Source organism: Calliopsis andreniformis, chromosome 7, assembly GCF_051401765.1.
Source record: "Calliopsis andreniformis isolate RMS-2024a chromosome 7, iyCalAndr_principal, whole genome shotgun sequence".
Lineage (NCBI taxonomy): Eukaryota > Metazoa > Arthropoda > Insecta > Hymenoptera > Andrenidae > Calliopsis > Calliopsis andreniformis.
Genome location: NC_135068.1, coordinates 12,255,172 through 12,270,782, shown reverse-complemented (window position 1 = coordinate 12,270,782; position 15,611 = coordinate 12,255,172). Strand labels below are relative to the sequence as shown.

Here is a 15,611-nt window from a genome sequence, read left to right as displayed (position 1 = left end):
GTGGAATTCATTCCTCCGCAACGCGGATTAACGGAGCATGTCTTTTGTCGGAGTCAAAATGGTGGCAGGCCGAGGGAACATCCGATGGTTTCTCTCGACTTCCGTCGCGGACAGTGTGTTTCATCAAAACCGTGACATTCGAATCACGATTTTGATACGTTCAATATGATAGTTAATCGCACTATTTGTTTTACACGTAGTACAGTTGGGCGTACGAAACGGGCCGATAAAATCTCAGACCTAACCTCAATCCTAAGAATTCGTACTCCAAAGTAGGAAAATAATGCGTGAATGATTGTCACATATGTATGTTATTAAGTTCTAAGATTTTTATTAAACAGCATAATATTACTGTATACTTTGCCAAAAGAGAAAACATACAAGGCTCTAAGCATTCCAGGAGATTGAAATTGCATGAATTAAGGTCTATTTAGTTTTCTACAAACCACCAAAATGATCTCTCAGTACTCGCATGTTATGACTCTGGCTAACAGCATTATTGGAGTAAGCGTACTGGCGATGCCATTCTGTTTCAAACAGTGCGGCATTGTGTTAGCCACTGTAGTCTTGTTGTTGAGTAGCATTTTGTCACGACTTGCTTGTCACTTCCTGATCAAGTCAGCTGTGATGTCAAGGAGAAGGAACTTTGAGCTGCTGGCTTTCCATGCGTTTGGCCATATGGGGAAGGTCTTGGTGGAACTGTTCATTATTGGCTTCCTTGTGGGAACATGTATAGCTTTCTTTGTTGTTATGGGAGATTTGGGACCTCAGATTGTTGGGAAAGTGATAGACAAGAATCCAGAAGATATCAGGACTAGTTTGCTTATACTGACGAGTATCTTTATAGTCCTGCCTTTGGGATTACTTAGAAACATTGACAGTCTCTCCAGTCTTTGTACTGCTACAATTATCTTTTATCTCTGTCTTGTATTGAAGGTAACTTGAGTAGAAATGTTGAGCAAGAACCCAAGAGTTTAATTGTTTCCTCATTTAACTTAATTTCTTTTCTTGCAGATAGTGATAGAGTCCATGCCACACATTTTTGCTGGAGACTGGTATGAGCATGTCTATTACTGGAGACCATCTGGTATTCTTCAGTGCATACCAATTTTTTCTATGGCACTATTCTGCCAAACCCAACTATTCGAAATATATGAAACCATTCCAAATGTGTCCCTAGAGAAAATGAATGAAGTTGTAAGAGGTGCATTGAATATATGCACTATTGTATACCTAAGTGTTGGATTCTTTGGCTACATTGCATTCTGCACACAGCCTTTCTCAGGTACAGACCTTGAAATCTCCCCAATCTAGAAGGATATTGCTTTCACTAATTTCTTGCTTTTGTAGGCAACATACTAATGAGTTTTGAACCCAGCTTGTCATCTGAAATGATCAAAATGGGATTTGTGTTTTCCATTGCATTTAGTTTTCCTCTAGTCATTTTCCCTTGTCGTGCAAGTTTGAATTCTCTTTTATTTCGCAGGGTTTGTATACTACAGTACTTTATAATGATAGTAAAATTTCATTCTCCTAAAATTCACGCAATTTTTTACAGGTGTATACTCACGAACCATCGATTAATTATTTGCCAGAGACAAGATACAGATGCCTGACCATCACAATCGTGATTGTCTCACTAATCACTGGCATTCTGATCCCAAATATCGAATTTGTTCTCGGTTTAGTGGGGTCCACAATCGGAGTAATGATATGTTTAATATTCCCAGCGATATTTTTCATATCTATCAGCAGCAAGCACACCAATGAAAGACTATTAGCGCAAGTGATTTTATTTACTGGCATCTGCATCATGTTTTTAAGTACATACGCAAATCTGTATGCCCTAGAAGAATCCGCGAATATAAAAATATTGGCAACGACGAGCAAGCCTGTGAATCAAATGAATAATTTGCCACTAGGTTTGAATAAAGACGACATTAATTCTATAGTGAATATTCCGAAGCATTCTGACCTTCTTCCTGATATTAAAGGTATTCAAGAATATTTACAGGTATAAAAGTAGCAATAATGGTTATAACACTAATAATAATTTTCAGAAAAAATAGATCGCCTGCCAGACATGAATGTTCTCGAAAAATCATCGAATGCAAAGGCAAACGATGTGAGACAAGAGCCACCAATACCAGTGGAGCGAGTAGTTGTCACAGAAAAGCCAGTACCAGAAACGCAGAAGCCTTTGGAAAGTATAGTTACCCTTGCTCCATTGTTAAAAAAGGCAATAGTGCAAATAAAAATGTTGGATGAAGAATCAAAGGCTACGATGAAAAGTGATAGCGCAAAGGCGGTAGAATATGCCACAGTAAAAGTGGAAGAGCAAAATCGCGCAGCAGAAGCAAAGGAAAATTTTGTGGATATGCAGAAGAATGACAATCTCATAAACTCTGATGCGATTATGAAGGAAGAAATAGAGCTAGCCGCTGCAGCAGAGGCTGATAATATAATGACAGTCGAGAAGCACGAGAAACTTAGGAAAACTTTGGAAAAGCATAAACAGGAGCAGCTGGAAATGATGCAGGAGCGGAAGGAAATATTGAAGGACTTTAAGGAGCAAGATCAGGAAATTCAGAGGCAGAAACAGATGAAAGATACACAGGAGCCGAAGAAAAAAGAAGAAACTTTACAAAGTCCTGACCGTGAAGTTGTTTCAGGGATAAAAAATAATTTGACAAGTGTGAATCTCAAAAATGATTTGAATGAAGTTTCTTTAAACAAGATACAGGATAAAGAGGAAAATGTAAAAGTGAGTGGCAAGGAAGAAATTGGAATTAAGTCTGCAGAAATAAAAGAAAAACCAAATATTTCTATAAACAAGCAGCAGAATATTCCAGTAGAAGAAAATGGGAAAAATATGAACAATAAAGCATTGAATAATAAAATAAATAATGAAAGGATCGAAGAAAAAAGACTAAATCCGAAAGGATTGCCAAAAGGTCCTATCTTAAAGGCTTTAACGAAACGAGTACAGCGAAAATCTATTCCTGCTAATGAGCTAGGAGATAACGAAAACGTGGAGACTGTATCAAAAAGAACTGACGATAATCTACAAGGAAAATCGAATTCGAATCCTGAAAAACCAAGGATACAGGACGAATATTCTCTGCCTATTGCTTTAAAAATGCAGAGCCAGACGAAAGTGGAAAATGCATCTGATTTACTAGTAAATAAATCCGAAGAAACCATCCAAGCGATTCGCAGAGACATTCTGGAGAACCATGATCGCGAGAAACGAGAAATCAACGTGACTTCGAAAGAATCTGATACCAAAGTTTCGAATAATAATTCAATAAAAAATTCTACTGTCGATGACCAGGAAAAGTGTTCGAAGCCCAGTGAAAATATGGGCGAAGATTCAACAAAATCCAAGGAAGAGCTGAATGAAAAATCGCTAAAAAACGATTTAATCGAGCCATCCTTGATCAAAACTAATGTGTACCTATCAGAACAAGAGTTTCCAAACGCAATCTCAGTGAACCCGAATATGGCTATAAGAGGAGAATACGCTAAAGTAAAGCAGAGGGATTTAAAGTCTGTGGACGTCGAGGAGGACCGTAACACAACTGTCTAGAGACCTGATTAGAAATAATTCGCGACATAATATATGTGTAAGGGTTCAGCTCCGCGGATAGGACTGACTAATAATATAACATTTTCTGTTGTTCCTTGTGACTGTACCGTAGCAAACTACAAATGTACATAACGTAGATAAATAATTTTAATATTGATATTTATGTTACACAGCTACACTACGTACTGTCATACATATCATTATTTTATTGTAATTATTCAAGCGAATTGATTAACTCGTGATCGAATATATTTTTACATTGAACAAAATGTTATAATTATCCCCTTTCTTGCAAAGGATTTTATTATGGTGTAAACAGTTCAATGTGTTTGTGAAACTGTATTTTTTGATATTTTTAAATTTGGTGGGGAGGATAGTTTAGGCGCAATGTGGACAGAGGGCTCTGTCTTACAGGGTTTAAAAATTTCATCAGTGTTAAACTCTTGTAACTTATACTATTCATGAGCGCCAAGTAGAACAAAGTTGAATCGACTTTGTTAGATCACGTTTTCGCGCGCTTTTGGTACCATTTCTCTTTGTTCTTCTCTTTTGATCTTCTGCAATAAATATGTTTTAAAGTTTTCTGTGTTAAAATTCTGAACACAATGATTCGTGAGTATATTTTATTAAATTAAAGTAGGACTTGCAGAAATAAAAAATAAACGATGTTAACTTTCTTCCAGCATCACTCAAAATAACAGATTGGACTCCTGAGCATTTCATTACAAACAGATCAGATTGCAATGCGATTCTGGAGGATTCTGAAGCATTGAGACAGATTCCCTTGTTGAACAATGGTCCCCTACACAACTTCAGAGATAAACAATTGGTTAGATTTAAGGGAATGGTGCAGGACATGCATGATCCTGAATACTATTTTGAGAAGTATGAGGTGAAGAATATGGAGACTGAAACTAGTGAAGTCAGGTGTGGAATGTTTGCAGACACTGCAAGATGCTTGGTAATTATGATAAATGTATTACTTTACATGGCCCTTGCGTTTTTTTTACCCATATTCAATTTATAATGGATATTCCGGTGAATGCATGGGCCTATAGTAAATGAGGATGGTAGTTCCAGGTGTGGGATGCGAGAAGAACAGCATATCTCATGTATAAAACTGCCTACAATATTTTATTTATAGTGTTTCTTACCTATAGGATTTGTTTTACTTATGTATCACTGTTTTTCATATTTTCAGCCTCATGAAGAGATTCTGTTGGACTCTGAGAAGAATCAGAATTCTGAGAGACACACCTTTGTGATCATATCGATTCCTGGTCTGAACGAATGGGCCAAAGAAAAATACGAGCAGTTACCTGGCTTCAGTGTTGTAGCAACTAGTAGCTCTAAGAGAAGTCTGGATGAGTTTGAAAGCATGGATTGTTCAGAACCTGTCCAGAAAAAGGAAAAGGTATCAAATGAAGGCTGTGAGAAGATGGACACTGAACAGGACACAAAGCAGCAAATATTTTCAAAGGAACATTTATTAAACTTCCCAGTTCCTATAGATGATGGTAAAGCTTGTATAGTAAAGGTTATTAAATCATTTTTTGCTTCTACATGAATTGTAGAAAGAAGGCTTGTTAATATGTTCTTGGTTTACTTACAGATATACGAAGATCCAGCTCTGAAATTAAACCAAATTGTTGAAGTAGTGGGCTTCATATCTTTGGATCCTCTTCTGAGTAACGTTCACGATTCAGACGAGACCATGACAGAAGCTGAAATGAACGTTCATCATCCTCCCGTGTCTCTAGTTCCTCGGTTGCATGCTGTGAAAATAATTAACTTGTTGAAACAGGAAATCCAGAACGCTCCTGAAATAATATCAAAAGCACAATTGATAAGAAGTGACCTGCACTTAGTGTTGAGTCAACTTCTGTTTGGGGATCAGCTGGCTGCTGATTATCTAATTTGTCATCTGCTTTCGTCAATGTAGGCATTTCGTTTATCCTTGAAATTGCACAAATTAATTAAATATTTTAGCAATTTTTTCCTGTTCCAGATACTCGAGAAAAGATTATTTTTGTCTTGGCACATTTCCATTGAATATCACTCACTTCCCTGCTGCTAAGTGCAAAACGTTTGCAAAGGACTTGTACAAATTTTTGACACTGTTCGTCGAGAAGAGCCACTTGTTGGAAGTCACTTTAGAGAACCTGAATGATTTTGCCTTCACGCCAAAGTTAGTACATATAATTCTAACTAGAGAGTGTTATTGTAAATTTAATTAATATTAATTAATTTGTTACCAGGAAGGATTACGAATGCAACAGGTTGACCAGTGGAATGCTTCAGCTTAGCGATAATACTCATCTGGTGATAGATGAAACGGGCCTGACAACTGGTCAAGTAACAGCAGCTGGCAGAGAAAATTACAATACGATCTGTGATCTGATTAACTTCCAAAAAATTTCCTATGACTTTAAATTTTATAAAATGGAATATGATACAGATATTCCTGTTCTAATTCTGTCGGAAACTAAATCATTTATTCCTGTACGTAAAAATTATTGCAATATTTTAAGCAAGTTAATTAATAATAAATAAGTAATACATATTTTTTTCAGTGTCAGACCCAAGTTATTCTGAAGACTGATCCAGAATCGGAAAACTTGTATTTGCAAGTCATGGAAATTGCAGAACAGTACTTGAAAAAGGATGAAGATCGATTAACAAATATTCGTCGATATATAGAAGTTACCAGAAAAGCGAAATTCGAGTTCAATGACGATGTCATAGAGGTAATTAAAAAATACAGCTTATTTGGTGTCAAGTTTGTTTATTTAATAAGAATTTTTTCCAGGAAATTCAAAACGATTTCGTCAAGATGAGACAAGTAAACAAGAATATAACTTCTGATCATTTACACTCTTTAATGATATTAGCTAGATTATTATCTCTTTCTTACGGTTCCAACATATTAACTACAGAATATTGGAAAAAAGCTGTCGAAATGGAAATGGAAAGATTAGCGAGGTTACCGAAGAAAAAATAAATCTTAATGGTATTTTTATTTTCTTACATACTTTATTTTTTTATACATTTATACGGAAGTTCGCTGTTCTTTTGTACATCGCCTGTCCATAAATAGTTTCTAAGTCAAAGAAGACTTCTTTTTACCACTTACATCTAGTGTGTCATTTTACCAAAGTGAAGCTATCGATAAGCATAATTATGCTGAACTAGTGTTGCAAAAGCGCGTTCATAATTTCTATTAAAATACAATACTGTACACACTCGCTAAATTCCATTTCATAAATTCGCGGAATTAGAAATGGAAATAGCAGATCTTTTTTTACCTACTCTTAGAAAATATTTCCCAGGAAAAATATTTTCAAGACACTCTCCATTATAATACACTAATTAATTACAGAGGTATATGAAACAGCTCCTACTTGCAACAATGTGCGCTGAATTTTAAAAAAGCGAATCTTGTACATTGATATAAAACACTTCGTTCTAAAAACAATTAAAAATAGCACTTACAATCCACTTCGAAAACAGGAAACTGTTTCTGCAGAACATTCTCGTTCGTACAAAAGATTGTCAGTAGTGCAAGTGCGTGCATAGTGTACTCTCTTTCGGAACGTGTCATTGGGAGCATTTCAGATTCGCTCGAGAAATGTTTCCATTGACTTTACAGTGTGTCTTACGCTCGTGCAACATCCAGAACTCTTTCGTCCTTCAATCTCCCATGCCTCTCTTCCCTCTCTTTGCGTATCAGCTCGAGCCCTTTCCTAGCCGCCTGCGTGTACCTTTTCGAAAGCGCGACTTCTCCCCTGACCCCTGGTATATGACCCGTGTAGCCCACGATGGGTGGTCTTTCAGGGGAAATTTCGTAGTCTGCGAAACAGAACTGAGCTAATATATTTTCGACATAATTTTCAGAGCAATCTGCCAGCTGATCGAAGAGAGAATCGACTCTGCTGATAAAAGAAAACTGTACACGCCATCTCTTTGCTCAAGAATCTTCTAGGACATGGTTCTCTGAATTCTTTCTTCGATTTGGAGACAGATCATAGGTAATAGAAGCACGTACGGAATGTTGTTCGACGCTGACTGTGCCCGTGATCGATCTCAGTGGCCACGTGATCGGTCCTCGCCCTCGATAGCAGGTTTCTGGGATCGCTTTTCTCTGCCTGAGCTCTCATAGCCTCCCTACGAGCTCTCAGCTTGCTCTGATTCTCGCGCCACTCTCTGGCACCCTCCTCCACAGCTCTCATGAACGACAGACCGTACCTGCTATTAAATCCAGGAATATATCCTATAATTGAACGATTGAATCTGTTTTATTCAGCTTGACTTCGGTCCCTTGCGTAGGTAGCTTCAGTTTCTTTACCTGTGTAGCCTAAGATATACGGGGGAGCCTTGAACAAGTGTGCTTCGTTCTTCCAGTCCCTTCTGATGTCCTTCTCATACGGAATCGATGAGTCCTCCTGTACCTCTCTGCCAGAGTTCGGTCTGTAGGGTCCAGTCTTCAAGATCTTCTTCTCGAGTAGCTCCTGCAGAATAAGAAAACTTGAAACATACACGCGGAAGGTACTCCTCTTTTCCTTTCCTTCTACTTCTTACTCAAGCAAAGGGCGAAATAAACATGATAAAGGGATACAATCGCTGGGAACAGGCGACAGAGCCAGCTTCTTACTTTTCCTACACGATTACATGAAGAAAGTAGGAATATTGTCGTTGTCACCAGTTTCCAGCGATTCTATCTCAGTCCACACACGGCTGAACTCGACGACCACTGTCTTACCTTCATGATCTCTTCTGTGCTCGCTCCAAATCGTTTCCCAACACGAAACTTGAGGGTTGGACAGTGTCCAGTGTAGCTGGTCGAATGAAAAATGTATTCGATGAATATTTATAACTTATTGATCGACTTTCTTATCGTATTACTACCGTTAGCAATATCTCAGACAATATTCCCTAATATTTCATCACTGAGGCTACTCATCGCCGTATTTATCAGCTTCTTTTTTATTTATTTATACCAGCTGCTGTTACGTAACTGCACGTTCTTCCTACGCGAACGCTCGCGGAACTCTGCGAACTTCCGGTCTGGCGGGACCGATCGGAAGGAGCAGCAGCCGCTTTCTAAAACAATGCAGCCGCGGAACCGTAACAACTGTGGACTGCCGGTGACCCAGTGAAACGGAACATTGTTCCTGTGACGGTCACGACACGGCAACTGGGGCCTGGCCTAGTGGTTAACACGCGTCGTTGAACCCGTTCGATCGTCGCGCGTCGCCTCTCAAACCGTGTACTCAAGGTAAACGTCCCAGTAGTTAAACATGTCCCAATACGTAAACACCTAGTGTTCATTTTAGTCGATTTTAGGCTTAAATTCTAATGCATTAGCTATTTTAAGTAAAAAATCAAAACCAGCATCATAAAATATTATCCTCAGTTTCTGGGATTTCATAATTACAGTATCGGGACATAGAGTTTTGGGTTGTTTACTTACTGGTACATTTGACATCTTAAGCGTTTAGGTATTGAGACATTTACTTTATGTTCCACAGCCTGCCAGAGTATTACAAGATCAGTGTCAAGGTGTCGGTATCGATCCCAGGCTCTTGTGAACGCAATAGATCGGTATAGGATTGCTCGTGAGACGCGATACGAATCTCCAATCTGGGGCGAAGTTATAGATCTGAGTTTATGCAGAGTCTCATAAAAGAACAGATTTGCAAATGCAGGGTAATAAATAAACCTTCGATATTTCAAAGCGTGTTTCAACTTTAAGACATTATTATTGTAAAACTAAGCCAGATTGAACACTATATTCTAGAACATTTTGAGCTTCAGTTTGGATCTGCTACCTGCCTTTAAAATATCGAAGGCTGTAATTGTTACACCCTGTATAGCTATGACAGTTTGGTACTAAATTAGGGGAGCTCGACGTGTTTCTGTTGCCAGGTCAAAAGTAGGCTGAGGTGGAAAGGGCTAGATAAATACGCTCCAGTGATTTAGCGAAGGTCAGCCTGCCAAATCTGTTACAGTCTGTAAACAATTGTTAAGGAAGGAGGATAAAGTTTGTGTGTTGCGTTTAGGATTAGTGTGCTAAAGGCAGTCGATGGGTGAAGTTATCTGTGAGCGTTTATCCGCGAAAGTTTCCCCGAATCGATCGACACGCGGGCGTAAAGATAAATTCATCGACGCGATAAGCATTTAAACGCAAGTGGTGGGTTTTCTGCGTGATTTCCTCGCGTGATGGAACCGCGGTGAGTAAAGCATTTCGGTGCCAGTAACGGTACCAGTTTCGCCCTTTAATTCTCCTCGCGTTTCGTTACTTTTGAGATTGCGTTTTCGTTAGGGAGAGCCATTCGAGAGGGGTCGAGTCGAAGGTGTTGAGGCCTTGGTTATGAGAGGTATCCTTCTGGAAGAGTGTTCCATCGTTTTGGCTAAAAAGTAAACTAACTTTGTTTTCTAAAGATCAGCCAAATTGGCTTTGCTCATGTGAGCGATTAATTTTTAGTTAATTTTATTTTTTAGAGGCCCTTCAATAAATGAAGATGATAGATGAATAGATGGATGAATAAATGACTATCTAGATGAAGGTGGCTCGATTTTCTGAGGATTTCTGGCCAAGCTAGGCACCTGCTGAAATATTAAATACAAGAACACTCTACCAGAAGGAGTCTCATTAGTCCTGCATTCATGTTCGAGGCCTCTAGTTCAAAAGATCTATTCAGTGAAGTGCAGTACAATAGCAATGACTTCGATCCCTCTGTTTCTATGCTGCATCGGTGTACAAAAGACGAGGGGACTATTTAGCGCCAGCAGCGCGAGCGTTGCAAATCTAATTAAGTCATTTAATACAGCCCAATGACGCAGAACACTTTTGCCGCGTGAATTGAATCGAGCGTGCGCGCCTACGACACGTTTTCCTAACTGAAGCTTTCTCTGGCGAAACAAGGTCGATTCTTACGATCAGACGTGACCAAATGAATACTAATAGAGAAAAGTGACGATCTAGAGCTCGTAATAAAAACTTCCCTTGTTGAACTTTACTATCTTTTAAAATAACAACAGATTCTGGAGAACAGAAAAACAGTAGTTCCAATATAATGGGATTTATCTCATAAAAAATGAAATATTCTGTCAAAAAGAATATCAATCAATTGAAGAAGAATTAAAAATGTTCCAATACTTTGTTGCTCTCTTAGAAAAAAAACCCTTGTCTCTTTTTTCCCAAAGTGTTCTAAGTTTTTGTTACGAGCTCTTCCTCTAATCTAGGTAAAAAAAAAGTGAGCGCTTACCCAGGCAAATGGGCCCCATAGCTCTGTCGAAAGAAGCGTTTCCTTTGCTCCTCGCCGACCGTATCGAAGCCCATTTTCTGTTCACATTAGACATCGACGAGCGTAGGATATTCTGACATTGTCACAAGCCAGCGCGAACGTTAGCGCCCCGATTAGACGATCCCCTCATCTTCGCGCGAATCTCTGGGCCCCTTCAGACGTCATTTAACCGCAGATGCGCGCGTCTTCGAAAGGGACTGCGTAACGAAAAGACTTTCATTCACTGGGAAGAGGATTAAGAACGATTTGCAGCGAGCTGACGGAGGAAGTGTTACGCGCGGCCGACGCGCCAGTGAAATAGAACCGTGTATAGTCAGACCAGATGCACGTAGAGTCGCGTCCCATTAAAGACTCCCCACTACCGTGTCCTCCTTTAACCTGTTAATTGCGGAAGACGAGTCGAGGGAGCACGCGAGCGCTTTTCCAAGAAATCGAATTTTTGCGTCCCATTGTCATCCAGATTTAAACGATCTGCTACTCTGTCTACTTGTTTCCAATAGTAAATAGTCTGTTTTATTTTAGTTTCTTCAGAGTAGAATTAAAGGATCTAACTCTGCGGCGAAAAATTGTTGATCTTTGCGCTGCTGTAACTTCGTCAAAAAAAATCTTAGGGATGTGAGTCTGGACTCATTCTAAAGGGTAAAGCGTCTACTTTAAGACCCCTAAGTTAAACGTGGCCGAAAAAAATTCTCCACTCCACGACCCGCCGCGAAAGAGAGGATGGTTTTTCTCCGAATCTTTGTCAACTTCAGAGAATTGCCAGAAGCTTGATAAATTTTTTTCGTGAACTTTTTTGATAGGAAGTTGAAGCTTGAACCCTCTCCTCTCGAATGAGACCTTGGTGAGTGCTCTGCGATTTTTTTTCGCTGAGATATCGCAGTTTGAGTGAAAAATGAGCCTCCAGCCTTGGGGTCACACAGCGATCCAAAGCACGATAAAAGTAGCTAATCTTTGCGCTCCTGTAACTTTGTCAAAAAAAATCGCAGGAGAGTCAGCTTAGTCTCATTCTAAAGGGTAAAGCGTCTACTTTAAGATACCTGGTTGAATTTCGCCGAAAAAAATTCTCCACTCCATGACCCGCCGAGAGAGAGAGGCTTGTTTTTCCTCTGAATGTTTCCTATCTTCAGACGACTCTCAGGAACTTGAACATTTTTTCTCAGGGTTGCTTCTACAGAAGACTTCAAGTTTAAAGTCTCCCCTTTCGAATAAGACTTGAAAAAATGCTTTATGATTTTTTCTCGCTGAGTTATAGTACTTTAAACAAAAAGTGTACTTTGGGTACAATTTCATTCAAAGTGTACCTCGTGCACTACTTCATTCAGAGTACGATAACTCGGCCAAAAAAAATCGTAGAACACTTTTTAAGGTCTCATTCGAGAGGAGAGGGTTCAAGCTTCAATTTTCTACCAAAAAAGATAACGAAAAAAATTTATCAAGTTCCTGAGAGTCGTCTGAAGTCGGAAAATATTCGAGGAAAGGCAACCCTCTCTCTCTCGGCGGGTTGTGGAGTGGAGAATTTTTTTCGGCCGAGTTCAACTTAGGAGTCTTAAAGTAGACGCTTTACCCTTTAGAATGAGTCCAGGCTCACCTCCCTGCGATTTTTTTTTACGGAGTTACAGCAAGTCAAAGATTAGCCACTTTTTTGGGCTCTGGATCGCTGGGTAATTCCAAGGCTGGAGGCTCACTTTTCATTCAGACAGCGATAACTCAGCGAAAAAAAATCGTGGAGCATTTTTTAAGGTCTCATTCGAAAGGGGAGGGTTCCAGCTTTAATATCCCTGTGAAATATGTCGCAGAAAAAATTTACGAAGTTCCTGAGATTTCTCTGAAGTTGGGAAAAATTCGGAGAGAAACCACTCTCTCTTTCTGGGCATGTCACAGGGTGGAGAATTTTTTTCGGCCAAGTTCAATTCAGGGACGTTAAAGTAGAGCCTTTGCCCTTTAGAATGAGTCCAGGCTCATCTCCCTGCGATTTTTTTTAACGGAATTACAGCAGTTCAAATATTGGCAATTTTGTGGAGTAAGAATTACTTAAAACAGCATTTAAAATATTTTACTCAGCACTGCAAAAAGGTAAAATCTACTAGAAAAATGTGAATAGCATTAAAATGTATCTAGGAGATTAGTATTAATACCCGTTTATGGGACTTACGTAAACGATCTGTCGGCTTGCGTTACCTGTTTCAATTACAACGAGCGAATTCGAGACTCTGACTCAGTCCAGCAATTATCTCGGCTCATTAAAAACATTTATGGCGAGAGATATTGCAGGTGTTGCTATTCCAAGAGCAATACAGCTCAGAAGACGCAATTTTCAAGTTACAATTCTGCAGTTGTAACACAAAATGACCTAAGACACATGCTTCTCTTTTTGAGATATTAGCGTTTAAAGTTTTCAAATCCTTGTGTCTTCCTGAATCCTTAATTTTAAGTGAAAAGGTTCTTTTTTAATCTCCTTTCTCCTTTTTAAAAATATACATTCTAAATTCTAAATCTCAGTTAAAGCCTAAACTTAAATTCCTAGAAAATGTGGCATAGCTCGTCTTGTTTTACAGCTACAGAATTATGAATCACTTCCATTCATTCTACACTTCTTGTTCTTACAAAAGCCTTGCTAACGAAACTTGAAAATTGTGGAGCCTGATACGAACTCGACTTCGCTGCGCAGAAATTATTTATTGAGCGCATTATCGAAATTTAATTCGCCAAGTAGAGCGTGGCAGTGTAATGCAAGAATATGTTAAGAGTAATTAATTGGAAATTTTGTACGCGTTCGAGGAGAACGAGACACGAATCGATGTGTCCAGATATCGCCTCTGCATTCGTTCTCACTTTAGTCCTATTTTCTGTTTTGTTTTCGTGCCGCGGACGAAGCGTATTCCACTTTGCAGTTTGTTTCGCGTTGCATCGGTAACTGGATACGATTTAGTCCGAGGCAGCGGTCTCCTAGGAGTAACTCGACGCTGTTACCTTTGAGGAAATCGATATCGGTGTGGGAAGGGGGCTGCAGAGGAGGGGGTGAATGCACCGCGATCGTTCCTTAAGAAATCTCGCGTGCATTCTGTTATTAATTGCACGCACTCGTAATCTTAAACGAGGCGATAATCTTCTCGTGGACTTTATCGCTTCGATTGAACGAATTAACAAAAAGAAGAGATGCAAAATGTAAATGGAGCAATTTAGCGAGACTTCAGACTCGAAATTGTCTTCAATTAGAAAATCTTTTAATTATTAGAAAGAAAGTTCTGTCGCTTTTGAAGTTAATAAGGTCGCTTATATTATAATAAAAATTGTGAATTCTATGAAAATGAGATTTGCAAATGAGCAACTTTCTTGTTGAGGAGAGTAACTCAACATAAATTGAAAAGGTAAATCTTTTTATTTAGAAAATACAAGCGATCTTACTGTACAGAACTTTTTTGTTTATGAATCTTTATGCATTTATAGGAAGTTTAAATGCATACTATAAAAAAATTGACAGCATCAATAGCAAAGTGGGTAGATATTTAAAAATGAAATAGAGCATAAAAATCAGCAGCCTAGTTTAAAAGTAGAAAGAGCGCGAAAAGAAATTTCAAATTCAAATTAGTTTCGATTTTTCGAGATATCGCAAGAGATGGCGGCATTCACTCAAATTCAAGATGGCCACCCCCATTGCATCGTTCGTGCTGTACTCTGGTTAATATTATTAACTTATAATTAACAAAATGCATCGTTAATTTACTATAAATCCATGCGTTTTACGTTCCCTTGATTCTGTTTTACGATAAGCTATGATTAATCTTGCGTGTTAATCAATTGCAGGTTAGGTGGTCAAAAACTAGGGCAAGATGTATTTTCAAGTTTGTCAGAAGTTATTAAGTGGACACACGAAACGATTTCACGCAAATGTGTCTCGGACTGTAATTAATCAATATTATAATTCTGCTCACCAAAAGAACCTGCGCTCTTCACGATTGTATTGGACCGCTTGTGGTGTATTAGTTGTAGGGCTGAGCTATGCCGCAGTGCCTTTGTACAGGATATTCTGTCAGGTAACAGGATTCTTTTAAAATAAAACCCTTTTTAATCGAAACTCTTGTGAATAATAAATTAAATATTCTTCAGTCATACAGCTATGGAGGAACTGTGACAACTAGTCATGATGCCAACAAAGTCAGCACAATGGAACCCATTAAGAATAGAATAATAAAGGTATCATTCAACGCAGACACAGGTGCAGCAATGCAATGGAACTTTAAACCCCAACAAAGGTATATAAATGTGATGCCAGGAGAGACTGCATTAGCATTTTACACTGCAAAGAATCCATTAGACAAACCAGTTATTGGTGTATCGACTTACAACGTTGTGCCCTTCGAGGCAGGAGCATATTTTAATAAAATTCAGTGTTTCTGTTTCGAGGAACAGCAGCTGAATCCACACGAGGAAGTAAGTTTATTGATACAAATACAGGGATACAAATGTTTGGGTAATTATACAAAAATTATTGTTCAAGGTTGACATGCCAGTGTTCTTCTACATCGATCCAGAGTTCTCTGAAGATCCTAAAATGGAGAATATCAATGAAATTATTCTGTCCTATACATTCTTCGAAGCTAAGGGAGGACTCCAGCTACCCTTACCAAGTTTTGTAAAAAGTAGTGTTTAGAACAATAAAGAAGTGTGTTAGTGTATAATCGGCAGATACCTTGAAATATCGCTTTGCCTAAATT

General features: G+C 38.7%; 4 protein-coding genes across 8 annotated transcripts; 3 read left to right on the top strand and 1 right to left on the bottom strand.

Annotated features, from left to right (window-relative positions):
• The first annotated feature begins 99 nt into the window (after positions 1–99).
• On the top strand, positions 100–3,858 carry LOC143181775 (uncharacterized). Of its 2 annotated transcripts, XM_076382371.1 has the most exons (6): positions 100–306; positions 582–936; positions 1,015–1,285; positions 1,351–1,487; positions 1,559–1,994; positions 2,061–3,858. In XM_076382371.1, exons 2-6 carry the CDS (start codon positions 628–630, stop codon positions 3,587–3,589), a joined length of 2,682 nt encoding a protein of 893 aa, XP_076238486.1. In that variant the 5' UTR covers positions 100–306; positions 582–627; the 3' UTR covers positions 3,590–3,858. The 2 variants fall into 2 exon arrangements, with proteins under 2 accessions (XP_076238486.1, XP_076238485.1); XM_076382370.1 differs by having other exon boundaries at positions 100–936.
• A 119-nt stretch (positions 3,859–3,977) lies between these two features.
• Positions 3,978–6,649, top strand: LOC143181777 (mini-chromosome maintenance complex-binding protein). The gene is made up of 8 exons (XM_076382373.1): positions 3,978–4,201; positions 4,273–4,550; positions 4,791–5,126; positions 5,202–5,527; positions 5,598–5,777; positions 5,848–6,091; positions 6,163–6,336; positions 6,399–6,649. Exons 1-8 carry the CDS (start codon positions 4,195–4,197, stop codon positions 6,588–6,590), a joined length of 1,737 nt encoding a protein of 578 aa, XP_076238488.1. The 5' UTR covers positions 3,978–4,194; the 3' UTR covers positions 6,591–6,649.
• Positions 6,397–11,512, bottom strand: Ip6k (Inositol hexakisphosphate kinase). 2 transcript variants are annotated; one of them, XM_076382378.1, is made up of 5 exons: positions 10,858–11,512; positions 8,349–8,424; positions 7,935–8,097; positions 7,635–7,859; positions 6,397–7,438 (listed from the first exon to the last, which is right to left on the bottom strand). In XM_076382378.1, the coding sequence occupies exons 1-5, from the start codon at positions 10,929–10,931 to the stop codon at positions 7,245–7,247; spliced, it is 732 nt and encodes a 243-aa protein (XP_076238493.1). In that variant the 5' UTR covers positions 10,932–11,512; the 3' UTR covers positions 6,397–7,244. The 2 variants fall into 2 exon arrangements, with proteins under 2 accessions (XP_076238493.1, XP_076238494.1); XM_076382379.1 differs by lacking the exon at positions 10,858–11,512 and adding an exon at positions 8,495–8,807.
• Positions 8,706–15,575, top strand: Cox11 (Cytochrome c oxidase copper chaperone COX11). 3 transcript variants are annotated; one of them, XM_076382381.1, is made up of 4 exons: positions 8,706–8,864; positions 14,701–14,930; positions 15,004–15,327; positions 15,395–15,575. In XM_076382381.1, the coding sequence occupies exons 2-4, from the start codon at positions 14,727–14,729 to the stop codon at positions 15,545–15,547; spliced, it is 681 nt and encodes a 226-aa protein (XP_076238496.1). In that variant the 5' UTR covers positions 8,706–8,864; positions 14,701–14,726; the 3' UTR covers positions 15,548–15,575. The 3 variants fall into 3 exon arrangements, with proteins under 3 accessions (XP_076238496.1, XP_076238497.1, XP_076238495.1); XM_076382382.1 differs by lacking the exon at positions 8,706–8,864 and adding an exon at positions 9,801–9,819; XM_076382380.1 differs by lacking the exon at positions 8,706–8,864 and adding an exon at positions 14,363–14,574.
• The last annotated feature ends 36 nt before the right edge of the window (positions 15,576–15,611 follow it).